We start from the raw sequence: 26808 nt of genomic DNA on the forward strand, positions 1-26808 counted from the left end.
AAAAGAGACAGCGACTGGTGCTGAAGAGCTAGGAGTAGAGAGGGCCAGTGGGCAACAGGTCTGGGACGCTGGGGCTGATGCACAGCAGGACGATAGGACGCTAAACCCCTGTGGGAAGAAGAGTGCTACGGGGGTTGCGGGGTCATCCTCAGGGTCCCAAGAAGTGGGCAGCACTCCTCGCACCCCAAGTGTGTCCTTTGGGCAGGAAACATCAACAGTAAGAAAATGCACGCGGCCTACCAACAGATGGGTGGCCTCCAAAGTTAAAAATGCCCACCCAGACCCCCTGGCCCCAGTCCCACCCTCCCACCACCCCCCCACGCTCCCCATCAGGCAGAGATGTGGCAGCATTTGCTGGCTTGTAGCATTGGTCCTCTGGGACCCTCGGTCTCCTCTTCGAGGGTCCTGCCCGGATTGGCTGGCACTGAGGGCAAAATGAGCCTTCTAGATAGTCAGGGGAGATTGGCTGTACTCCCTTGGATTCCTGGCCTCCTCCCCAAAGCCAATTCTCACGGCTGGGGGAGTCTGCTGCCCTCTCAGTAGAAAAGTCTGTCACCCTTTCCCCGAGTCATGCACCCTCCCGCGTCCCCCCTCCCCCAAACACACTATGTACACACATAGCCCCCCCCCCAAGGCGTGGCTGGGCTCTCAGAGGTAGTGGAGGCAAGTGAGGGCGCTGGAAGGTGAGAAGTTACAGGTCCAAAATGTGCCTCCTCCAGCTCTGGAAGCCCAAACTTTCCCCTCCCTTCTCCAAGCCTTGAGAATTAGTGTCCTCCCAAGGGCCTGAGTGGAGAAATCAGGGAAGGTGTGCCCCCCCTGTGCACGTACCCATCTGTTCCTCCCCCATCCCCCGAGGCCCACAGAGCTCCCTGAGGGTTGGGGGAAAGCGCTGAGATCTGTGACCTCCTGGGATGGATCAGCCTCCTTCAAGGGCCCCCCAGGCAGCGCTGAGTTCTGAGGCCCTGGGGCACAGGTCCGTGGAAGTGGTGAGGGCGTCCTCTAGAGGAAGGGGGACTTATGGCATGGAGCAAGGCTGGGTGTCTAGGGAGACACATGGGAGACTCTGTAGAGGATTACGGATGAGGGAGCGTTCTCTGGGGAGGGGCCTCGAGGTGGAAATTGCTCCAGTAACAAAGCCAGTAACGAACAGGGACGGAGGGGCTGGAGTTGCAGGTAACTGAGGGGCTGTTCTTCGCAGGAGGACCTGGGGAGGCTCCCGAGGGGAAGGGAGGAGGCTGTAAGTGGGGACCGAGGACAGGGGGAGATGGCCTCCCAGGAGGAAGGGAGGCCGAGTCCCAGGAGAGGAGGCTGAATCCCTGGAGGACAGAGGAGAGCCAGTCCAGCACGGAGGCGGTGGTCTCGAGGGGCAGGCCGAGTCTCTGGGGGGGGACCCTAGAAGCCCCGGATGTGGCAGTAAGCCTCCAGGCTGGCGAAGAGGATGTAGAGGAACCAGAGGCCCAGGAAGAGCGCGGTGGTGGCGAGCTTGGGGCCGCGCGGGCCGCCCAGCTCGCCGCCGATGTGCGGCCGGCGCCGGTACAGCAGCACGGCGATCCCCACGAAGGCGAAGACGGTGAAGAGCGTGACGGAGAAAGCCAGCGTGCCAGTGCGCACCTCGAAGGGGCGGCCCTGCACCGCCCAGTACACGGCGGCCACCGACCAGGCCACGCCCAGGCCCAGGAACACGTTCACGGCGTTGGAGCCCGTCACGTTGCCGATGGATGCGTCGGCGCACTGGTCCTGCAGCGCCGCCACCTTGCTGGCGAACGTGTCTGCAGGGTCAGAGACACCGCGGGTCAGGGGGGCTCCGCGGGCCCCCCCACGAGCATCCGCCTGGCTTCGTCAGTCACTTGCTCCCCAGAGACCCACCAGCACCCCGCTGGCCCCAAGGATCCAGACTCCTCACCCCAGTGTCGCGCGGGCCTCGCCTCCCACTCCTGGAGTTCTGTGCCCTTGACCCCACCCAGGGGCAAAGTCGATCGCCATCTCTGTGCCTGCTCGCTACAGGCCCCGCTGCCTGCTTTCTATGGAACGTGTCTGCATCCAGTGGGATCCACCACCTACCCTCTGGAACTCAGCGCCTCTCTATGGGACCCGCTGCCTGCTTTCTATGGAACGGGTCTGCATCTAATGGGATCCACCACCTACCCTCTGGAACTCAGCGCCTCTCTATGGGACGCGCTGCCTGCTTTCTGTGGAACGTGTCTGCATCTAATGGGATCCACCACCTACCCTCTGGAACTCAGCGCCTCTCTATGGGACGCGCTGCCTGCTTTCTATGGAACGTGTCTGCATCTAATGGGATCCACCACCTACCCTCTGGAACTCAGCGCCTCTCTATGGGACCCGCTGCCTGCTTTCTATGGAACGGGTCTGCATCTAATGGGATCCACCACCTACCCTCTGGAACTCAGCGCCTCTCTATGGGACCCGCTTCCCGCTTTCTATGGAACGTGTCTGCATCTAATGGGATCCACCACCTACCCTCTGGAACTCAGCGCCTCTCTATGGGACGCGCTGCCTGCTTTCTATGGAACGTGTCTGCATCTAATGGGATCCACCACCTACGCCCTGGAACTCAGCGCCTCTCTATGGGACGCGCTGCCTGCTTTCTAGGGAACCCACTGCCTGCTTTCTACGGAATTTGTCTGCATCCAATGGGATCCACTACCTTCTCTCTGGAACTCACCGCCTTTCTCAATGGGACCTGCTGCCTGCTTTCTATGGGACCCACTACATGGTTCCTATCAAGTCCTCACCTTATTTCTATGAGACCCCTCTCCCATCACCTGTCTCTTCAATGCCCTGCCACCTTCTTTCTATGGAATCCATCGTCTGGTTTCTGCCATTTCCCACTGCCTTAGTTCTATGGGACATTCCATTTGTTGCTTTGGGGGAGGATTCAGTTGACATATTGAATCTATGGGCCCCCCTGCCTAGTTTCTATTATTCCCCACCATTGCCTATGTTCTATGGGGTCTGCTGCTTGCTCTCTACAAGACTTGCTGCCCGCTTTCTGTGGGACTCAATCTGCTTTCTGTGGGGCACGCACGCTACCTGATTTTTGTGGAATCCACTCTATTCTCTGGGACTTGCTGCCTGCTTTCTCTGGGAATCACTAGCTGTTTCCCATGAACCCACTGCCTGTGTTTCTACAGGCCCAATTATCCCATTGCCACCTAGCTGGACAAAATAAATGTTAGGCCCCCGCCACATGCACCCCTTGTCCATCAATTCCCCACTTGGCTTCTGTCAAGTATACGGCTTCGCTTCTCTGGCCTCCCCCCATTCCTGAACATCTCGCCAAGACTGCAAGTCTCTGGTGTGGAGGGCAGGCTTCACAGACCCATTCACCAATGGTTGCTTTCTACAGGACCCATCACCTGCTGTCTGGGCCTACAGCGCCACCACCTGGCTGGTGAACACATTGATGTGGAAAAGAAAGGTGTCTGCTTCCACGCGGGGTCTCCTCCCTCCTACAGGAATTTCAGCCTCCTCCACCTGGTTTCTAAGGGACCCTCCCTCAGATTTGGGGGGAAGAGGGGATCACGTACCCTGTAGTCTCTGAGGCCTCACTATCTTATTTCTATGGCACCTCCTCCAACATGTGGTTTCTCCTCTGACTCTCATCTTAGTTAAAGCTTTGAGATTCATTGGCCTGGTTCCTATCATGCCCAGCAACAAAGGTCTATGGAATCTTTCATCTGGTTGCTTGGCAGGGGGAGGAAAGGGAAAATGAACATCTTGCGTCTGTGGAACTCACTGCATGGTTTCTATGAAGTTCCCACCTTATCTCTATGGGACCCTCCTTCCAACACCTGTCTCTTCAATGTCCTGCCACTTTCTTTGCCTGGAATCCATCGTCTGGTTTCTACCATTTCCCACCATCTTAGTTCTATGGGACACTCCACCTGCTTGCTTTTGGGGAGGATTCAATTCACATATTGAATCCATGGGTTCCCTCCGCCTAGTTTCTATTATACCCACCTGCCTATTTCCAAGGGACCCACCATATGGGTTCTGTATGAGTCCACCACCTTATTTCTGCAGGGCCTTTCTCTTAGGGTCCACCTGCCTGGCTTCTCTGAGACACTCCCCCAACAAGTGGTCTCCTGAGGGGTTACCGGGGATGGAGGTGCCCAGGGCCACGAAGACGACAGCATTGACAGAGTCCTTGAGGCCAACGGTGCAGCCGAAGTGGGAGGCGAGGTCCCCAATGAGGGCGGTGAGCAGTCCGATGACCAGGATGCAGACACCGAAGCAGGCCCAGCCGTGGCAGTACTCGGTGGGGGGCACGCAGGCGAACAGAACCTTCCAGAACACCGTCAGGAAGTGCATGACGTAGTCAAAGCATGACGGCAGTCGCTCCTCCCGGGACCCGTCCTCCTCCTCCTCCTCGTCCCCTGTGGGCACACGACCCAGCTGGGGCACACACCCATGCCTTCTTCCTCGCCTACAGAGCCCCCCCTTTTGTTCAACTTCTAGGCAGCCAGTCCCCAACGAATTGCTTTCCCAGAATCCCTTGCAGCTAAGAGAATGTATGGGCCCAGGTAAAAATATTCATTTTCTCAGAATCATTTGAAGCTAGAGGAGGCCATGTGCCCAGATAAAAATATGCAGTTTCCCAGGATCCCTTCTGCTAGGGGTGGCCATGTCCCTAGCTAAAGATATGCCTTTCCCAGAAGCCTTTACAGCTACTGACAGCCAGGTCTGCAGCTAGAAATATTCACTTTCTCTGATTCATTGCAGCTGACAGTAGCCACATGCTCAGCTAAGGGTGCTCACTTTCCCAGAATCCCCTGAGGCTAGAGAGAACTATGTGCCCAGCTAACATTAGTCACTTTCCCAGAATCCTTTGAGGCTAGCAACAGCACTGTCCTCAGATAAAAATTCACTTTCCCAGAATTCCATGCAGCCAACAGCAGTCAGGTCCTCAGCTAAATATTTGGTTTCCCAGAATACCTTGCAGCAGTGGTCGTGTGATCCAGTCTGGCCACGAGACCTAAACAGAGGGTTTCTGGAAAGCTCTAGCTTTCCTGATAGGGGTACTGTTGTTATAGATGTGTTTTCTGAGATTTGTAAAGGATGCATCATCCTTAGAGCTGTTTGTGTCACCTATTGTGACCGAATTTGACCCACTTTTGACCAGCAGTGCTAAAGCTTTGAGATTCATTGGCCTGGTTCCTATCATGCCCAGCAACAAAGGTCTATGGAATCTTTCATCTGGTTGCTTGGCAGGGGGAGGAAAGGGAAAATGAACATCTTGCGTCTGTGGAACTCACTGCATGGTTTCTATGAAGTTCCCACCTTATCTCTATGGGACCCTCCTTCCAACACCTGTCTCTTCAATGTCCTGCCACTTTCTTTGCCTGGAATCCATCGTCTGGTTTCTACCATTTCCCACCATCTTAGTTCTATGGGACACTCCACCTGCTTGCTTTTGGGGAGGATTCAATTCACATATTGAATCCATGGGTTCCCTCCGCCTAGTTTCTATTATACCCACCTGCCTATTTCCAAGGGACCCACCATATGGGTTCTGTATGAGTCCACCACCTTATTTCTGCAGGGCCTTTCTCTTAGGGTCCACCTGCCTGGCTTCTCTGAGACACTCCCCCAACAAGTGGTCTCCTGAGGGGTTACCGGGGATGGAGGTGCCCAGGGCCACGAAGACGACAGCATTGACAGAGTCCTTGAGGCCAACGGTGCAGCCGAAGTGGGAGGCGAGGTCCCCAATGAGGGCGGTGAGCAGTCCGATGACCAGGATGCAGACACCGAAGCAGGCCCAGCCGTGGCAGTACTCGGTGGGGGGCACGCAGGCGAACAGAACCTTCCAGAACACCGTCAGGAAGTGCATGACGTAGTCAAAGCATGACGGCAGTCGCTCCTCCCGGGACCCGTCCTCCTCCTCCTCCTCGTCCCCTGTGGGCACACGACCCAGCTGGGGCACACACCCATGCCTTCTTCCTCGCCTACAGAGCCCCCCCTTTTGTTCAACTTCTAGGCAGCCAGTCCCCAACGAATTGCTTTCCCAGAATCCCTTGCAGCTAAGAGAATGTATGGGCCCAGGTAAAAATATTCATTTTCTCAGAATCATTTGAAGCTAGAGGAGGCCATGTGCCCAGATAAAAATATGCAGTTTCCCAGGATCCCTTCTGCTAGGGGTGGCCATGTCCCTAGCTAAAGATATGCCTTTCCCAGAAGCCTTTACAGCTACTGACAGCCAGGTCTGCAGCTAGAAATATTCACTTTCTCTGATTCATTGCAGCTGACAGTAGCCACATGCTCAGCTAAGGGTGCTCACTTTCCCAGAATCCCCTGAGGCTAGAGAGAACTATGTGCCCAGCTAACATTAGTCACTTTCCCAGAATCCTTTGAGGCTAGCAACAGCACTGTCCTCAGATAAAAATTCACTTTCCCAGAATTCCATGCAGCCAACAGCAGTCAGGTCCTCAGCTAAATATTTGGTTTCCCAGAATACCTTGCAGCAGTGGTCGTGTGATCCAGTCTGGCCACGAGACCTAAACAGAGGGTTTCTGGAAAGCTCTAGCTTTCCTGATAGGGGTACTGTTGTTATAGATGTGTTTTCTGAGATTTGTAAAGGATGCATCACCCTTAGAGCTGTTTGTGTCACCTATTGTGACCGAATTTGACCCACTTTCGACCAGCAGTGCCTTGTGTAATGGGAAAGTGCAAATGAAATGTCTTCCTATCTCACCTGAAACTGATAAGCAGAAAGCAATGAATGAGAAGCAATGAACACACTTGAGTGTGCTGCGAATTACATCTGGAAGGATGCTGGTAAGAAACATTGTAACCCCTGACCAGTTGCTCACAGCCAGTCAGGAAATAAAAGCCAGACCAGGCACCAAATCATGAAGCCACTTTCCATGGTCCCACCCAATGGTTCCTTAGAATGTCAGGGAGCACAGGACAGCTGGTGGCAGTGGAGGCAGAGAGAGACTGATGGATTTGGGGATTCAGGTCATATATCCCTTTCCCACTTTTCTAGCTCACTTAGCCACTTGGCTTGTTAAAGAAATAAATGGTTGAATTTGTAAATGCTTAACTAAGTGGTTTGTGAGGCTTCTCGGTTCTGCATGTTGCATCACAAAGAAAATGTTTTTGCTGCGACCCCAAGTAAAATGCAATTGGAAACTAGGACTGGAACGGGCACTCTGCCTGTTCCGGCTTCCCTGCTTCCTTTCTTCCTGCCTGGAATATGGACTTGACACCTGGAGGTGCAGCAGCCATCCTGCAACCATGAGGACAACAGCCGGGAATGGGAAAGAGGAACAAAGAAGGGGCCTGGCCCTTAAATGACATTACTGAGCTGCTGCTACCTCTTGATTGCCTCCCACAGATTTTTTTGTTCCGTGAGAAAAAATAAAGTCTAGTGTGCTTAAGCCACTTACGGTCAAGTTTTCTGTTGTTTGCCACTGAATGCCTCCCTAACTGACCATACTGAGACATGGCGGAGGTCAGAGCAGGGAGGGGGCTATCAACTCACGCTCTCGGGAGGGAGGGGGTTGCTATCACTCCGCCTCTTGGGGCTTCTCCCTGCCCTGCTCCAAATCCTGCCTTGGCTCCCATTGCTCTCAGATCCAGGCCCACACCCCTGAGCTTGGCATTCCAGTACCCACAGGCTCTGGCCTCTGCTGACTTCTCCAGCCTCTCCCATCTAGAGGGAGCCTCACGGGTAAGCCTGTGGTTCTGGAGCCGACTCTTTGGTGTCAAACCCTGTGTGATCTTGAATCAGTGTCCTAACCTGTCTGAGCCTCTGAGTGTCTATTTGAGAAATGGGAATGATAATCAGACCTGCCTCAAGAGAGGGCTGTGATGACTACATGAGTCAGGCCATATAATGTGCTCTCTATGGGGCCTGGCACGTCTCCACTGTGACTGTCATTGTAGCAGCCATTGTTGAAGGTCCATTCCGGTGCCGGAGGGCGGGGGATTCAAAGATGCCTGAAACCAAGTCCAGCATGCAAAGAACTTTCCATGGGGAGGTAAAGGAAATACAAAATCACCTCTAAGTGCAAGATGGGACATGATTCATCCCCTAAGGGAGCGAGAACGACCCTTCTTCAGCACCTCAACAAGCTTTGTGCTCACGTGAGGAACCAAAAGGAACAAAGTACAAAATGATCAAGCCCCAACCCAGATACTCGGGATACATTCATTAAATGAGTTCGTACAGGAAATGGACTTCAGAGCTGCCTGACACTCAATTTGTCTTCATCCTTGTCATCATTGTGATTATTATTGCTGTTATTATTACCATAATGGTTTTATTCTTCCTCTACTACTTCCTCTGATCTAATCACTTGCTTTCTATAGACCCATGGCCTCCACGACCACCATCTCACACCCCCAGTTTCAGTTTCATGCAACCCTCTTACCTTCACTAAGCGCCTATAGAGGGACGTCTCTGGCTCCCCACTGTTCTTGAAGCTCAAATTCCTCACCACATCCTCTCAGACCCTGCATGAGCCATCTCCTGCCAGTTTTGACAGCCTCAACTCACACCCCATCCCACCCTCTCCCTCTTCCTTCCACAGGCTCTCTCCACTTCCAGGAGTTCCCCTCATTCAAAACACACTCCATGGGGAAAACAAAGAAAAGAAAAGAAAAAAGTTCCATGGCTCCCCACTGCACCTAAAATGATACCCAAGCCCTCTCCTGTGGCCTCTAAGGCCTTTGGGGTCTGAACCCTGCTCATCTCTCATGCCTCATCCCATGCCTTTTCTTCATGCCTGAAACCAATCACACTCCCGAAATGTGCCATAATCTTGCACGTTTCCAGACTCTGGTTTTCCCTCTGCCTGGCTCCCTCCTCCTGGCTAACTCTTACTCCTATTTGAAGACTCAGATCGGAAGGCTCCTCCTCCAGGAAGCCCTCCCTGACCTTCAGGTTGGGTCAGACACCCGATGTGGTCTCCCATAGCTCCCTGGGGACCCCGTCCCAGGCCTGCCCAATCTGGGTTGTCACTCTCTTGTGACAGGCTGTTTCCCCCACTGGACAGTGAGCTCTGTCAGGACAGGTCCCGAGCTGTCATGATCTTTTCTTTGTCCCCAGCAATGGGCCTGTATAGGACCGGGTCCAGAGGATCCTTCAGAAGTAGATGTTGAAAGAATGTGACTTCAGAGGGAGATGCCACTCCATTTCTACTAGGCCTACAATCTGGTGTCTCTAGGCCTGCTACCGGGTACTTTTCCATCCCTGATGCCTCGTTTCTTTTGATCCTACCGACCAGTTTCTTTCCACCCACAATTCCTCATGTGTTTTCAGTTCCCACCATCTTGGCCTCCGTGAAGGAAACCTGATGTTATTCAAGGGACAGAAGTCCTGAATTCCACCCTGGTCCTTTCTGGATTCCCCGAGGGACTTCAGGCCAGTCCCTCTTATGTCTCTTGGCCTCAGTTTCCCCAATTCCTATCACAGATGGCCAGCGTTATCTCCAAGATTGTCTGTGAATCCATGTCATCATATATCTGGCCACAGGGGGGCAGTGTGAGCCTGTCTGAGGCCTAAGGGGGTGAGAACCCGCTCAGGTGGGAGAGCTGGGCGCCCTGGAGACTGTCTCCATAGCAACAGAGGAACCCAGGCTGTGTGGAAAGGCCATGCCATTTAACCTGTTTCCACCCTCCAATTACCTGACGCCAGGAGAAAGCCCGGGCTGGGATCCCATCGCTTCACAGCTCTCCACCTCTGCCCCTGTCTCCACCAACTTTCTGTGTCTCTGTGTCTACCTGCCTCTCTCTCTCTCTCTCTCTCTCTGGCCCTCTGCGTCTTCATTTTCTACACCTTTCATGCTTTCTCCGCATCTGTCCTCCGGGATTCTGTGTGCCTCTCTGTGTGTCTATCTCTCCTATTTGTATACTTTCCCTATCTTTTCCTTTGTCTTTCTGTATCTGTTTCTTAGTCTTTTTCTTTGCGTATCCCTGTGTCTTTCCTGTCTTCTTTCTCTCCTCTATCGCTCTCTGTCCTTCTCTCCATGTCCCTCTTTCCCTCTCCCTTTCATTTCTCTTCCTCTGTCTCTGTCTCTCCATCCCTCTCTTCTTTCTCTCTTCCTCTCTCCTCCCGTCCCACTTACCTGCGCTCACCGTAATTGCCTCTAAAAACTGCTCTCTCCACGAATGGGTTCCAATCACCAAAGCCAAGTTCGTTTTCTTGATGAGTTTATCCACTGTGTTCTGGGGATGAGAGGGTGGGGAGAGACCATGGCCCATGATCACCCCAGGGCAGCTCCATGAGGGGTACTGGGGATGCGGGCTCACACCCCATGCTCAGGGGTCCTCAACCTTCCATATCCCAGTTCTAGCAAGAAGGGACAAGGGAGGCGTGTGCTGTCCATGGTGCTAACGGAAGGACACAGACGGTGGCCTCGGACCTTGGTTGCCCTTCCCTTGTGACCCTCACGATTGACTCCCTCCTGGACTCTCACCAAGGAAATGACCCAGGCAAGACTCCAGGGACGTGAGGTCCCAGAAAATCACCTTAAAATCATACGACTCCTCAATGATGACCTCCAGTCGACAGTTTTCCCCAAGAACCGGCTTGCCCATTTCTGCTATTCTCCGAGCCTCTTCCTCCTCAGCTGTCAGTTTCCTGTCCCCGTCCCCTGCAGCATGAGGGATGGGAGTTAGACTCCAAGGAGACCTACCTACCTGGGCCTGTGATGCCTTTACTACCTGTTCCCATTGATAAAGAAAACCCTGTCTGCTCTTCTCTGGGACGCCTCCTTGGTGATGCTTCCCCACCCTGCCCCTGCCTCCCATCTGACCACCACCTTCCCCCACCTGAGAGCCAGCTCCCATGGGCTGGTCCACGAAGTTCAGTTGGTGGGCTCTGAGGTTCATGTGGTGGGGGCTGTGTGACCTTGGACAATACCTTAGTCTCTCTGTGCCTCAGAGTGCATATCTGTAAAATGGGCACAATTACAGTACCTACCTCATAGGGTGGTTTCCTATTAACCCCTAGTTAAGGGAGTTAATTCATGTGAAGTGCTTAGAAGAGTGCCTGGCACACAATAACCAAAAATGTTACTTTATTATTATCACCACGATCGTCATTACTATCACCAGCCTGTGGAAGAGGCCTGGTCTTTATATCCAAGCTCTGAAAACACCCTAGAGTGTGTTTGAGGTGGTGAGGAGAGAGGGGGATTCCCGATTTCGGTACAAATCTTGGACCCAGAATCATCTACAGTTGGCTCTGGGCTCACTGACCTCCCCAAAGTATGCTGATCCTTTGCTCCAAGCCCAGCACCAACCCAATCCTAACTCTCATAAGAAAACCACCCGCCAACCAGGAACAGTCTCAGAAAACTATGCCTGAGTGAGAAACGACTTTTATTGTGTTAAGCTACTGGGATTTAGGGGCCTATTTGTTATAGTAGCTCGTATTACTTACCTTGACTAATATAATCTTCAGTCTATCCTTAATCTTAACCCCAAACCCCAATTCTGATCTCAGCTCCAAAACTACTCTGTCACTATCTCCAAGCCCCTGACCCTAGTTCCACTCTCACCCCAATCTCTGACCTTGGCCCCAACTCCACCCTCCAATTCCTCAAACTCACCTCAAATTCCAACCTTAGCTTTGACCCAAATCTGACCCCAGTTCTAATCAGATCCCACCACGAACCCAGAAGCCAATCTCCATCTTAATTCTAGCTTTGACCCAGTTCCTAATACTGATCACAAGTCCCAACCTCAACCCAGTCCTAATCAACCTCAAACCTGATTCCCGCTGACCCACCACAAACCCAAACTGGATTCTATGACTTACTCGCCGCCACCATCTTAACTACAACCAAAACATGATCATGGCCTTTAAACTTCTGTCACCCCCAATTCACACTGGTTCCACCAAATTTATCTCACCTGCAACCTGCCTCAAACCTGACCTTGAGGGGAACTTGAGGCACTGACCCACCCCCAAGACCCTCCCTCCAGTGCCCCCCCCCAAAGTCTGGAAGTAACTCCACTCACCTTGATTGAGTAGCAGAGCTGGGGAGAGACAGAGACAGGGAGAAGAAGGTGAGATCTTCCCTGGGAAGCGCAGATCCACGAGCTTGAACGATTGCCCACAACTGAGCCTCCAAGGGTCCCCCCACACTGGACCCCTTACCTCTCCCACAGCCCACCCATCACCCCTTACCTGAAATCCCTCGCTTAAGCCACTGTGGCTGGCCCAGCTCGATGAAGAAATTATCCTTTTTCTCATATTCCTCATCATCCACTATCTTCACCTGAAGAGTTTTCCTGAGCAGAGAGGGAGAGCACGCAGCATAAGACTCCCTCCCCCTGAATCACCAATAACTCGCCCATTAGCCACCCAGTTTCTTGAGCACTCGCTCCATCTCAGGCTCTGGAATCTCATTCAATGTTCACAACAACCCTTGTGGGGAAGGCTCTCTTATTATCCCCATTTGACAGAAACCAGCTCAGAAGCATCTGACGAAGCTGAGTTTGTATTAAGTATCAAGCTGAGGGATCCCGATAAAACCTAGGTGAGATTCGGTGCTTCCTCTGCTAAGAACATTCACCTGGCTCCCATCTCACCCAGAATAAGAGCCAAAGACCCAAGAATGACCCACAAGGACCCCTGCCATCTGGCCCTTGTTCCCTTTCTGGCCTCCCAGCCCTCTCGCCCTCGCTCACTCCCTCCAGCAACGCTGGCCTCCTCGCTGTCCCTTGAACCTACCGGGCCTGCTTGTGCCTCAGGGCCTTTGCACCGGTTGTTCACTCCACCTAGAACACGGTTTCCCCATGCTCACTCCCTCAGCTCCTCCAGTTCTCTGTTCAAATTTTACCTTCTTTCTCAATGAGACCCACTCCCACCGCATTCTTTAATATTGAAATCCATCCCTACCCCTACCCCAGCACGCTTGGCCCCCTTCCCCTGCTCTATGTCTTCCTTGTTCCAGGTCATCTTCTAACACACCGTCTAATGTGTTTATTTTGTTTATTGTTTGCCATTTGCCTCTTCACATTAAAATGTAAGTTCCACCAGGGCAGTGATCTTTGTTCATTTATGTTCTTTGCTGTATCCCCAACGCCTAGAACAGTGCCTGGCATATAGTGTGCCCTCCATAAACAGCTGTTCACTCAAAATTTTCAGTCCGGGAGACCCTTGGCTTCCTGCTCCTTGTCCTGACCACATTCGGAGGTGTAACAGAGGGCTAATTGATTTTCTCAGCATCCCCGCTGCCATGGTAACCAGGACGGTGGGCGGGGAGAAACAGCCAAAAGTTATCCATCCCCTTCAGGCATACAACCGACACCCCCCTCTATTACGGAGACCCACAACCCCCCAAAGCCCACAGCTCTGCCACTAGCAGCTCTTTCAGCTGTAGGAACCACAAGGCCTGGCCCCAGAACCCAGAAACACAAACACCCAGCCCACACAGTCACCCAGCAGAGGAAGCACAGCCAGTCACACCGCCCACACCCACACACCATCATATCCCGCGGCCATTCCCTGTGCAGTGGCAAAATCACACGGACCAGATGCCGGCTAACACGACACCCCCCCCCACAGCCTGGGTGACATCAGCAACGTGTAAGACCCCTGCTGTGGTCCCGTGTAGATTCTCCTTCCTTACACCTCAGGCTTTATGCCTCTTGGTGTCTGTTTATTCCCTTCAACGTCTCTCTCTGCATCACAGTCTCTCAATCTTCTTTTGTCTCTCTGCCCATCTATCAGCCTCTCTGTGTGTCTCTCTCTCCATCTCTCTGACCTTCTCTGTCTCAGTCTCTCCCCAGCTCTCTGCCTTTCTTTCTGTGTCCTCCTCTCCCCATCTCCGTCTGTCAGTGTCGGAGAGACTGAATGGAACAGAATGGAAGAGCCGAAGTCAACACAATCTAAGCAAAGGGGTCTCAATCAACAGACCTATCTCAACACACGAACGCACAGGACACAGCGACACCCATGCAAAGACAGACGCACAAAAGACGGTCACGTGGAGACATACGCCTACTTCCACCTTCACCCACTCCCAATCTCAAGATATTTAAAATTTTCTGTGGGTGGAAAAAATGGGTGCCCCCCACCTCAGGAGTGGGCTGGGAGCTGTCCGCGGTGCTGAAACACCAGAGCGAGGAGGGGGTCTCCTGACACACACAGACAGCTATTGACACGTTGACACACTGACAGGGTGATACACACACACCTCCGACGCTCACTCTCTCGCAGACACGCCGTGATCCGCTGACACGCAGTGACACACGCGCCAACTGGCGCCCAGACAAGTGTGCGCTCACGGGACCCAAAAGGAGGAGAAACCCAACTAGCAAGGGACAGCAAGAGGGACTCGAGCTAGACAAGGGCAAGATTTCCTGAGATCAAAGGAAGCAGCCTTAGGAGTATGGGATTAACGGATACACACCATTATATATAACATAGGTAAACAACAAGGATTTACTGTATAGCACAAGGAGCTATATTCAGTATCCTGTAATAATCTATAATGGAAAAGAATCTGAGAAAGAATATATATACACATATATATATAAATATACCTGAATCACTTAGTTGTACACCTGAAACTAACACAATATCATAAATCAACTATAGTTCAAATAAAAACTAATTAATTATTTTTTAAAAAGGAAACAGCCTTCCTCCCCAGCCTGACATTTTGTCATTCTCACGCCTGCCCTCCTTGTTTCCCGGGAACTCCACTCTGATTTCAGACCCGGTCTCTTTCTTATCCTGTCTCCCATCCTCTCTTGCTGACCCAAACTCTTTTCTCTCTGTAGCATCAGGAGGACCTTTCCTTCCCTGAGTCCCACTGAGCTCCTCTCAGTGAGAAGAATGTCTCTCTTTATCTCCCCTGCATCTCTCTTCCTTTTTAGTCTTCCTCCATCTCAGTCTCCCAATCCCATTTTCCCTCTCTTGATGGGCCTCTGTCACTCAGTTTCTGGCTTCCTTGGTATCCATCTCTAAGTTTGCGTCTTTCTGTCTCCCTCGTGCTCTCTCTCTTTTCCCTGTTTCTCTCTCTGACTCTCCCTTACTCTGGCTCTCTCTTTCGCTAGGTCTCGTCTGTCTCTGGGTGCCTCTCTGTCTCTCTCTCTTGCATATCTCTCCGCCACCCCATCTCTGGGTGTCTCTCTTCCATCTCTGTGTTGATCCTGCCTGGGGCCAACCCTCCAGCCCAGCTTCTTCGAAGCATCTCTAATTAGCGCCTGCCCGTCAGAGGAAGGATGTGTTTCCCTAAACGCTAATTAGCCTCCTGTTCTCAGTCTCCTGAAGCCACAACTGGAAGCTTGGGCGGGGGTGGGGGACAGAGGGTGTCCCAGCCTGGGGGAGCCATGCAGGGGAGGAGAGGGCCTGTGGGTTTGTGGCGGCAGGCGGGAAGTTGGTTGGAAGCGATAGACTACAAGAAGGACTGGAACAAGTCGAAAGATAACGCCCTCCATCCCCCTCGGCCTCTTGGCTGTGAGACATGGGGCCTGGAATGGTGCCCTCAGCCCCCAACCTAAGTTCTCAACCCAAGTCAGACAGAGAGAGAGATGGAAAGGTATGGAGAGTTCGTGACTGAAATACAACCCGGGTCAGAAAGCTAGCCAGATACTGGGGACAGAGATCTAGAGATGAACAGAAACCCAGAGGGGGAGTGGCAGGGGCAAGAGACGCAGAGACGCAGAGACGCAAACGGAGAGATGGAGAGATAGAGCAGCGAGAAGCTGAGCGGGAGGCCCAGCCACAGAAGCTGGGAGGCGGGAGGGAAGGGGAGCGCGGTGGGGCCTCTGCCAGGTGGGAGGTGCGTGGGCGGCAGGAGGAGAGAGACAGACTGGCGTGCGGGGGCGGAAGGGAGCGGGGGCGGAAGGGAGCCGGCAAAGGAGGCGAGGCACCTTCTGCATCCCTGGCAGGCGGGCGGGGGAGGGGGGGGAGGGGGAGGGGGATGTGAGGCTCCAGGCACACATGCGGGGGACTCGGGCATCTGTGTAAGGGGTGGCCGGGTGTCTGGGCGTGAGAACAGCCCTGACTCTGTGTCTTTGACTTTGCGTGTCCGTATGTGCCGGTGTGCGTGTTCGTTGTGTCTGTGTGTCTACATACGTATTCCTGTGTATCCAGCTCACCTCCCGAGACTCCACCCCACCCTCCCAAATCCCAGCCCTCCAGTTTCCCGTGTCTCTTCCTAGGCCCCCATATTCCTACTCGGCCTCTTCCCAAAGCCTCTCCCACATTCCTCTTAGGTCTCCTGCTACCTCCCCAGGTCCTTCCGCCTACCCAATAGCTTCACCCCTTCCCCCATCCACCTCTTCAGTCTCCGCCCCATCACCTTAGACCCCGCCCTCTTCCGCTGTCCTTGTCCTTTTCCCTGAGTCCCTACCTAGACCCCACTCGCCCTCCATTTCCACAGACACCTTCCCACCTCGAAAGGAACCTCAGGCCACACTCCTCCATTCTACAAATTACGCCTTCCCCGTTCCTCTCCCCAGGCCCCATCCTATTTCCTCTCCTCTCTCCTCACTTGGCCTTTCCTCCTGGTGTCCCGCTCTCCTCTCCCCAAACCAGCCCAGTTCTCCAAAGCCCCGCCCACATCCCGTCCCAACATCTTGGCCACGCCCCGTCACTCCAGTCTCCTCCCTCCTCTCCCCGGTCTCACCTCTTCCCTGGGCCCTTGCCCCACTTCCCCTGACCTCTCCGTTTCAAGAGCCAGGCTCCATCAAGGCCCCACCCCTTTCCGAGACCACGCCTCTCCGAGGTCCACCCACTTCTCGACCTCGCCCATCCAGGCCCCGCCCCTCCCGGGCACAGTCCCGTCCTGGTCCCGCCCCTCTCGCCGGCCGCGCTCGGTCCGCCCCGGCCCGCGGGCTGCCCGACAGGCGCGCTCACATGGTCTCGTCGTCGCCGAACTCGAGCTCCCCGCACGCGTCCTCGTAGTGCACGCCGCCGCCGCGCGCCGTCCCGTCCACTGTGCGGTAGGGGAGGCGCACGGTGCCGCGCGCGCCCGAGCTGCGCACGACGCGCACGTCCACGGTGCCCATGCACTCGCTCACGTGCAGCAGGCGGTCCTGGAAGGAGAAGATGCCCGCGTGGTCGTCGTCCAGGATGGTGACGGTGGCCAGCAGCGGCGCCACCAGCCGCCCCTTGGGCCGCCCGCCGCCGTCGGGCTCGAACATGCCCTGCGCGTCGCCCACGCGTAGGTTCAGCAGCCGCACGAAGAAGTGCTCGTCCTCCTCGAAGATGTCGTCGTCGATGATGCCGATACGCAGCTCCTTCTGTGTCTCGCCCGGCTTGAACACCAGCGTGCCCTCGCTGCGGTGGAGGAGAGGGGAAAGAAAGGGGTGACGGTCGCTCAAAGGCTGTGGGGGAGGTGGGAGGAGTCAGGGTGAGCCTCCTAGAGGAGGGGGCCGCACCACGGAAGAACTTACAAATATAATGGTGGACAGGCATTAAACAAGTAATACTGAGGGTGAATGAGGGTGGGCTTCTCCGGGGCAGGAGATGCGGAGGGAGAACAAGACAGGGTTGGCCCCTCCCAACATTATCATCATCTGATGAAGGTCAGATCAGGGCAGGCTTCATGGGAGAAGATTTAGTGGGCAGGAGGGCTCCAGGCAGAGGGAACAGCACATGCAAAGTCCCAGGGTGGAGAGGGAGCCTGGAGTGGTCCACAGCCATGCTTCTCCAACCTCCATGTGCACACGAATTCCCTGGGGCATCTTGTTAAAATGCAGATTCTGGTTCAGTAGCGCCTGGGTTTCAAGACTCTGCAGTTTTAGTTAGCACCCAAGGGATGTGAATGGTTCTGGTACATGGACCACACTTTCAGTAGCAGGGACATAGGGCCCAGAATTGACCTTGCCATGCTTCTCATAAAAACCATTCTGTGCTCCCAGGTATCCCCAAGAGAAAGTCCACACTCCTTAACTTGGCATCATTCAGTCATTCAGCATACACTCCCAGAGTAACTGCTGGGCAATGCTGGGAACACGGGAACAGCCCCAGGGCAGAGCCATGTCACAGTGACAATTACACATCTAGGGATTTAATTACAGTTCATGCATCCAACAAACATGTATTGTGCATCTGCTGTGTGCCAGGCACTGTTCTTAGTATTGGGGAAACAGCAGCAAACCAGATCAGAGAAAAATCCTTGCCCTGGTGGAGCTTCTGTTCCAGTGCAGGAGACGAGTAATAAAACATATAATGTCAGGTGGTGGTGATGCTCTGGAGAAAATGGAGGAAAGAGGGTAGAGAGTGAGGAGAAGGGGCTGTGTTAGAGTGGTCAGGGAAAGCTTTTCTGAGGAGGCGACATCTGAGCAGAGCCTGAGGGAGGGAGCCGTGTGGAGGATATCTGGGGAAGAGTATTCCTGTAAAGGGAACAGCCAGTGCAAACGTCCTGAGGCAGGAGTGAGCCTGGAGTGTTTGAAGAACACCAGGGAGGCCAGCGTGGCTGCATCTGAGGGAGCAGGGGGAACAGGGGCAGATGTCATGGGGCCTTGGTGGGCCACGGTGAGGACTTTGGCCGTTACTCCAAGTGAGATGGGGACCATGGGAGGCCTCCGAGCAGAGGAGGGACGTGAACTGGCTTAGGTTTAAAAGCGTGTCAGTTGTGTAACTCTCTAAAGAACATGCAAGATGTTCTATTATGGGGTGGGGGAGGGAATGAGGCAGGGCCTGAGTCAGGGTGAAACTTTGAGGGAACAGAGAATGAGTGGGCTCCTCCTGGCAGGGCTGCAGACATCAAAATGACTCTGGGATGTTAACAGATGTCAAAAATCTATACTATCCCCCCTATCCCTCTGTGGGAGGGGCAGAGGGACCCCAAGATTCTGGCAGAGGTAGAACTGGATGACAAGATCTGGATGGAGGGAACAAGGCCTCCCTGTTGGGGCAGCCGTCAGCCTAGGGGCGCTATCCATGGTGGCTAAGGCACCCAGCTGGGTGGGCCAACCTGTGCCAGCTGTGTGAGCTCCAGGCAGTTAGGATTCTGCAGCCCTCTGAGCCTCGGTTTCCTCATCTGTAAAATGGAGGTAATAACCCTGTCTACCTCGTGGTAGTGTTATAAGGATTGAGTTAATACAGGGGAAACACTCAACAAAAGTTAGCTAGTGATATTTGCACTAGCTAACTAGTGAATCCTAAAGTAATGGCATGTTAGAAGTGGAAACTTAAGGGGTAGTAGAATGTTGGGCTTTTAGCACCATCTTTACGAAATGGTTAACCTGGACATCACCGGTAATGGGACACGTGGGCATCAGGTGCCTCCCGGCACCATGCACCGAGGAGGGCACAGCATCACCTCCATGGAGTCCTGCCAAAGTGCATCACCTGAATCTAATCATGAGGAAATATTAAATGAACCCAAATTGAGGCTTGTTCTAGTAAGTGGTCTAACGTCTTCAAAAGTGTCGGGGTCATGAAAGTCATGGAAAGGCTGAGGGATTGATCCAGACTGAAGAAGGTGTAAGAGACATGACGACCAAATGCACCATGTGGTTCCAGATTGGATGGGAAGAGAGGGAGTGAAGACACAGCCATGAAGAGTGAGATAGGGACAACCGGGGAAATGCAAACTGTAGATTGGATCATAATATTGATTCAGTATCAAATGTCCTAAGTGTGATCATCGTGTTGTGATGATGGAGGAGAATATCTTTATTCTTAGCAGATGCACACTTATGTTTATGGGTGAATGGCCATGCTGCCTGCAGCTCACTCTAATAAAGTGCCACAGTTATTAATATTATTATATATTTTTCTAAAACAAACTTATGGTTACCAAAGGGGAAGGGTGGGGGGGAAGGATAAATTAGGAGTTTGGGATTAATATACACTACTATATATAAAATAGATAATCAACAAGGACCTACTGTATAGCACAGGGAACTCAATATTCTGTCATCACCTATATAGGAAAAGAATCTGAAAAAGAATGGATATATGTATATGCATAACTGAATCACTTTGCTGTACACCCAAAACTAACACAGCATTGTAAATTAACTATACTCCAATATAAAATTAAAATTACAAAATAGAGTAGCATCTCAAAAACCATATTATTATATATTAAAGAGAGAGAGTGAATGCACACAGGACAAAATAGGAACAATTGGTGAACCTGGGTGGAGGTTACATGAGGGCTCGCCAGACTATATTTGCAGCCCTTCTGTAGGTGTGAAATTTTTCAAAATAAAAAGTTGGGGAGAATCCGCCTGCCAATGCAGGGGACACGGGTTTGAGCCCTGGTCCGGGAAGGTCCCACATGCCGCGAAGCAACTAAGCCCGTGCTCTACAACAAGAGAAGCCACCGCAATGAGAAGCCTGCACACTGCAACGAAGAGTAGCCCCGCTCGCCGCAACTAGAGAAAGCCCGCGCACAGCAATGAAGACCCAATGCAGCCAATAAATAAATAAATAAATAAATGAAGAAAAAAGAAAGTTGGGGAGAAAAAGAACATGGGGATTTTAGAAACCAGATATCAGAATCATAGAAGGCTAGGTTCACAGGACTCATATTCCAATACTGGGTGCCCAAAATCTGAGAAAATGAAAATCTTAGAACCATCAGATCAGAGACTGGTTGGGGTACAGATTCCATGTCACAGTGACAATTACACATCTAGGGATTTAATTACAGTTCATGCATCCAACAAACATGTATTGTGCATCTGCTGTGTGCCAGGCACTGTTCTTAGTATTGGGGAAACAGCAGCAAACCAGATCAGAGAAAAATCCTTGCCCTGGTGGAGCTTCTGTTCCAGTGCAGGAGACGAGTAATAAAACATATAATGTCAGGTGGTGGTGATGCTCTGGAGAAAATGGAGGAAAGAGGGTAGAGAGTGAGGAGAAGGGGCTGTGTTAGAGTGGTCAGGGAAAGCTTTTCTGAGGAGGCGACATCTGAGCAGAGCCTGAGGGAGGGAGCCGTGTGGAGGATATCTGGGGAAGAGTATTCCTGTAAAGGGAACAGCCAGTGCAAACGTCCTGAGGCAGGAGTGAGCCTGGAGTGTTTGAAGAACACCAGGGAGGCCAGCGTGGCTGCATCTGAGGGAGCAGGGGGAACAGGGGCAGATGTCATGGGGCCTTGGTGGGCCACGGTGAGGACTTTGGCCGTTACTCCAAGTGAGATGGGGACCATGGGAGGCCTCCGAGCAGAGGAGGGACGTGAACTGGCTTAGGTTTAAAAGCGTGTCAGTTGTGTAACTCTCTAAAGAACATGCAAGATGTTCTATTATGGGGTGGGGGAGGGAATGAGGCAGGGCCTGAGTCAGGGTGAAACTTTGAGGGAACAGAGAATGAGTGGGCTCCTCCTGGCAGGGCTGCAGACATCAAAATGACTCTGGGATGTTAACAGATGTCAAAAATCTATACTATCCCCCCTATCCCTCTGTGGGAGGGGCAGAGGGACCCCAAGATTCTGGCAGAGGTAGAACTGGATGACAAGATCTGGATGGAGGGAACAAGGCCTCCCTGTTGGGGCAGCCGTCAGCCTAGGGGCGCTATCCATGGTGGCTAAGGCACCCAGCTGGGTGGGCCAACCTGTGCCAGCTGTGTGAGCTCCAGGCAGTTAGGATTCTGCAGCCCTCTGAGCCTCGGTTTCCTCATCTGTAAAATGGAGGTAATAACCCTGTCTACCTCGTGGTAGTGTTATAAGGATTGAGTTAATACAGGGGAAACACTCAACAAAAGTTAGCTAGTGATATTTGCACTAGCTAACTAGTGAATCCTAAAGTAATGGCATGTTAGAAGTGGAAACTTAAGGGGTAGTAGAATGTTGGGCTTTTAGCACCATCTTTACGAAATGGTTAACCTGGACATCACCGGTAATGGGACACGTGGGCATCAGGTGCCTCCCGGCACCATGCACCGAGGAGGGCACAGCATCACCTCCATGGAGTCCTGCCAAAGTGCATCACCTGAATCTAATCATGAGGAAATATTAAATGAACCCAAATTGAGGCTTGTTCTAGTAAGTGGTCTAACGTCTTCAAAAGTGTCGGGGTCATGAAAGTCATGGAAAGGCTGAGGGATTGATCCAGACTGAAGAAGGTGTAAGAGACATGACGACCAAATGCACCATGTGGTTCCAGATTGGATGGGAAGAGAGGGAGTGAAGACACAGCCATGAAGAGTGAGATAGGGACAACCGGGGAAATGCAAACTGTAGATTGGATCATAATATTGATTCAGTATCAAATGTCCTAAGTGTGATCATCGTGTTGTGATGATGGAGGAGAATATCTTTATTCTTAGCAGATGCACACTTATGTTTATGGGTGAATGGCCATGCTGCCTGCAGCTCACTCTAATAAAGTGCCACAGTTATTAATATTATTATATATTTTTCTAAAACAAACTTATGGTTACCAAAGGGGAAGGGTGGGGGGGAAGGATAAATTAGGAGTTTGGGATTAATATACACTACTATATATAAAATAGATAATCAACAAGGACCTACTGTATAGCACAGGGAACTCAATATTCTGTCATCACCTATATAGGAAAAGAATCTGAAAAAGAATGGATATATGTATATGCATAACTGAATCACTTTGCTGTACACCCAAAACTAACACAGCATTGTAAATTAACTATACTCCAATATAAAATTAAAATTACAAAATAGAGTAGCATCTCAAAAACCATATTATTATATATTAAAGAGAGAGAGTGAATGCACACAGGACAAAATAGGAACAATTGGTGAACCTGGGTGGAGGTTACATGAGGGCTCGCCAGACTATATTTGCAGCCCTTCTGTAGGTGTGAAATTTTTCAAAATAAAAAGTTGGGGAGAATCCGCCTGCCAATGCAGGGGACACGGGTTTGAGCCCTGGTCCGGGAAGGTCCCACATGCCGCGAAGCAACTAAGCCCGTGCTCTACAACAAGAGAAGCCACCGCAATGAGAAGCCTGCACACTGCAACGAAGAGTAGCCCCGCTCGCCGCAACTAGAGAAAGCCCGCGCACAGCAATGAAGACCCAATGCAGCCAATAAATAAATAAATAAATAAATGAAGAAAAAAGAAAGTTGGGGAGAAAAAGAACATGGGGATTTTAGAAACCAGATATCAGAATCATAGAAGGCTAGGTTCACAGGACTCATATTCCAATACTGGGTGCCCAAAATCTGAGAAAATGAAAATCTTAGAACCATCAGATCAGAGACTGGTTGGGGTACAGATTCGAATATCAAAACGTGGGAAACCTGGAATCTTAGAATTTTAGACCCTTAGCATGTTAGCATTATAGGGGCTTAAATCTCAGAGTCTTGGAAGAGCTGTGTGGTTTGGGGGCCTCAGAGGTCATTATTAATTTGGAGAAACTAAGACCCCACAGGACCACCATAGCCTAGTGATACCTGTGGGCAAATTAGAAGACGGCGCCCCTTCTTCAAGACACTATTTCCACGAATCTGGAAATTGTCATAACAGACATAGAAATCTACAATGTCCACTATATGAATAGCGCTTTCTTAGATGTGCTGCTCTTGTGCAGTGCACAACCTCAACAACTGTATGTGACAGCCCTGTCCGCCCAGACTGAGGCAGGAACTTACACAAGGAACAGGGGGGTAGGGCTAAGCTTGGACTGGAGCCCAGGTGTCCTCCCTCCCAGTCCTGGACCTAAGCTGCCTTGATAAGCGATGCCAGGCCTATGAATATCAACTGCGTTGGGAGAACAGGGATGGGTAGGAAGGTGTTAACTCTTCCTGGTTCTTTGGTTCCACCACTGAACAGCATTTACTCCTTCACTTCAAACATCTCCTTCATGACGTCATTGGCAGGTGAGAAGGCAGCCTCTGATCCCAGCAGGTGACACGTGTACTCACTTCCTTCTGCAAAGGCTTGGGGCTTTGATGGGGGCAATGCAGACCCAGAGGTGTGGGTAGGAGGGGAATGGTGGATAGACTGAGTCACAGCAAGCCCCCAAATAGTGAATACCTTTTCTTCAGTCGAAGGAGGCTGGAGATGTAGGATGGGCAGAGAGGATGAAGGAAGGAGGTCATGGGTGGCCAAAGGGACCCCATGCTACAGGATGATGGAACAAAGATCCGTGAACAGCTGTGCTCCACTCAGGGAAGGCTGCGGAGGGGCAGGGTAGGAGAGGTGGATGAGGATGGGCAGACTAAAGGATCCTGGACTGACTGAGGTGGAGGGAAAGACCTACAAATGTCCAAAGCAGTGGAGAGATATGTAGATAATGATGGGGCAGAGGGGAGCCTGGGCTACCAAAGGTCTTTGCTGAGGCACAGTGGTGGAACTAAAGATCTGTGAAACAGGGACCTCAATCCCAGAAAGAGAAGAGTTCGCAGACGAGGGGCTGGCTGCTGCGTGATGACAGAACGAAAGATCTGTGAACAGTTCAGCTTCAACTTAGCAGGCGGAAACCATGAAAAGCTCAGCCATCAACACTCCCTCCCGTATCCTGCTTTATTTTTCTTTACTGTTCTTACCACTCCCTGATATTTTAATGTATTGAATGTATACTTTCTAATGACCTGTCTTTCCCATGAGAATGTCAGCTGCATTGGGGCAGGGATTTTTAACGTCTTTCGTTTACTGCTGGCCTCCGTTGCCCAGATTCGTTTCTGGCACATATAAGACACACAATAAATGCTATTATTATAGGAAACCATGGGAGACTTGCACATCAGTTAACATAACAAAACATACTGTAAACCTATAATTCTTGAAAGAGTGTGGTATGGACAGAACTACAAATACATAAAGAATTTTGTGGTCCCATGAGAACACAGAAGTTATCTATCTTCTTTACTGTTCTCTGTCAAGCCCCTTAAAAAAGCATCTGTCAGATAGATAAACAACAAGGTCTTACTGTATAGCACAGGGAACTCTATTCAATATCCTGTGATAAGCCATAATGGAAAAGAATATGAACAAGAATGTATATATATATATATATATATATATATATATAAAACTGAGTCTCTTTGCTGTACAGCAGAAATTAACACAACACTGCAAATCAACTATATTTCAATAAAAAATTTTAAAAAAGCATCTGGCACCTAGTAGGCGTGCAGTAGGAGTTGCTGAACAAGATCACAGCTCTGCTCAAAGAGGGGTGAGGAGAGGGACTGGGGCAGTGAGACACAGGAGGGTGCAAAGAGTGGGTAGCTTTATGGTGGAACCAAAGACCCAAAGACAATTTGGACACTGTCTGTCCTCTTATCCCACTTCATTTTCCCCCATCACCTGATGTTCTTATATGTTTCATAGTTTATAACCTTATTGCAACTGGAGGGTAGGGACCTTAGCTGTCTTATTCACCGGGGTATACACCTGGCATATTACTAGTAGGTGCTCAATAAACATTTTTACTTTAATAATGGTGTGTGGGAGGGTACTTGTTCTACCAGGTATGATACATATAATGGAGCTATAATAATGAACACAGTGGAGTGTCAAGCACAGGAATGCACAGGTAGAGCATGGACATGGGAGGAGCAGCCTGTGGTAGACGGACAGCCACCGCTGTCTGCCTTGTGCAGCAGCGTTTGCCAAATGCCTAGAACAGTGCCTGGTACAAAGTAAACTCTCAAGAGTGAATGAACGAATGAATGAATACTGCAGGTCTGCCCATAGCAAAGTAAGGATGGGCGCCAGAGGTAGCCAGGAGACTGGAGGCCGCTGGATGGCGGAACCTATGACCTTCGAACAGCCAGCCCTCCCTGCCCACCCACCCCAGGCGGGCCGGGGAGCAGTGCCCGGGACCCACCTGTACTCATAATCGGAGCCGGCCTTGGCGGAGCCGTCCTCCGTGCGGTAGTCCACGTAGAAGGTGCTGTTGCCCTCGCCGCCCTGGCAGGTGACGGACAGCAGCACGGAGCCACAGTTCTCCAGGCAGTGGTAGAGGCTGGGCTCAAAGAAGATGCGGCTGGCGCCGTCGTCCTCGTCCTCGCCGGCGCCCTCGGCCAGGGTGGCCCTGCGCGAAGCGTCCACCGCGTGTCGCCGCAGCACGTTGCCCGCGCCCGTCATTAGCCGCGTGGCCTGGATGCGGTAGAAGGCGCGGCTCTTCTGCTGGTGCAGCAGCGCGTAGTAGTTGGCGATGCCCACCAGCTGCTCCAGGTCCTTGTCCGGGTGCTTCTGCTTGAGGTCCTTGAGGATCTGGATGACCTCGCGGCGGCTGGCGTCCAGCTCGCGGGCCTCGGCGGGTCCCGGGCCCAGGCCGCCCACCTCGCCCGGCGCCTCGGCGCCCAAGAACGTGCCGTCCAGCTCGATGCTCTTGGGGGGGTCGCCCTCGGCGCCGATGATGATGCCGCTGCGCGGGTCGGTGCGGTAGCGCTTGTACACGTACTTGTAGAAGAGCAGCCGCTTGTCGGCCATCCAGGCGAACACCACGCACACCGGGAAGAAGACGAGGGTCAGCAGCGCCTCCCACACCTGCGGGCGGCCCCGCGGGTCAGGACCGCCGCGCCGGGAGGGGGCGCGCTCGCAGCCGGCCCGCCGCCTCCCGGCGCCTCTCTTCCCAGAGCCCCGTCCCGGCCACCACCCGGCGCTCCCCGCGGCCCTCTCCTGCATCTGTCCCCATCTGGCCTTCTGTCTCTGCCTCTCCCCCTTTCTCTTCGTGTCTCTGTCTCTCCCCTTTTCCCTTTCCTCCCTCCATCTCTGTCTCTCTCTCTCTCTCTGGCTCTTGTCTCTGCTCCTCCCTGCCTCTCCCCATATCTCGCTCTCTCTGTTTCTCTAGGTCGTTGTCTCTTTCTCTTTCCGCCTCTGTCTCATCCTCTATGTCAGTTGGTTTTTTATCTTTCTCCCTCTGTGTCTTCCTTTCTTGTTGCCGCTGTCTCCTTGTCTCTCTTTCATATCTTTTGTAGATACCTAC

General features: G+C 52.2%; 1 protein-coding gene across 1 annotated transcript; it reads right to left on the reverse strand.

Annotated features, from left to right (window-relative positions):
- Positions 1-983: 983 nt before the first annotated feature.
- SLC8A2 (solute carrier family 8 member A2) lies at positions 984-26327 on the reverse strand. The gene is made up of 8 exons (XM_028478317.1): positions 25705-26327; positions 16850-17272; positions 12164-12267; positions 11995-12012; positions 10498-10622; positions 10095-10194; positions 5641-5919; positions 984-1769 (listed from the first exon to the last, which is right to left on the reverse strand). The coding sequence occupies exons 1-8, from the start codon at positions 26310-26312 to the stop codon at positions 1393-1395; spliced, it is 2034 nt and encodes a 677-aa protein (XP_028334118.1). The 5' UTR covers positions 26313-26327; the 3' UTR covers positions 984-1392.
- Between the last annotated feature and the right edge of the window lie 481 nt (positions 26328-26808).

This window comes from Physeter macrocephalus, chromosome 17, assembly GCF_002837175.3.
Source record: "Physeter macrocephalus isolate SW-GA chromosome 17, ASM283717v5, whole genome shotgun sequence".
Taxonomy (NCBI): domain Eukaryota; kingdom Metazoa; phylum Chordata; class Mammalia; order Artiodactyla; family Physeteridae; genus Physeter; species Physeter macrocephalus.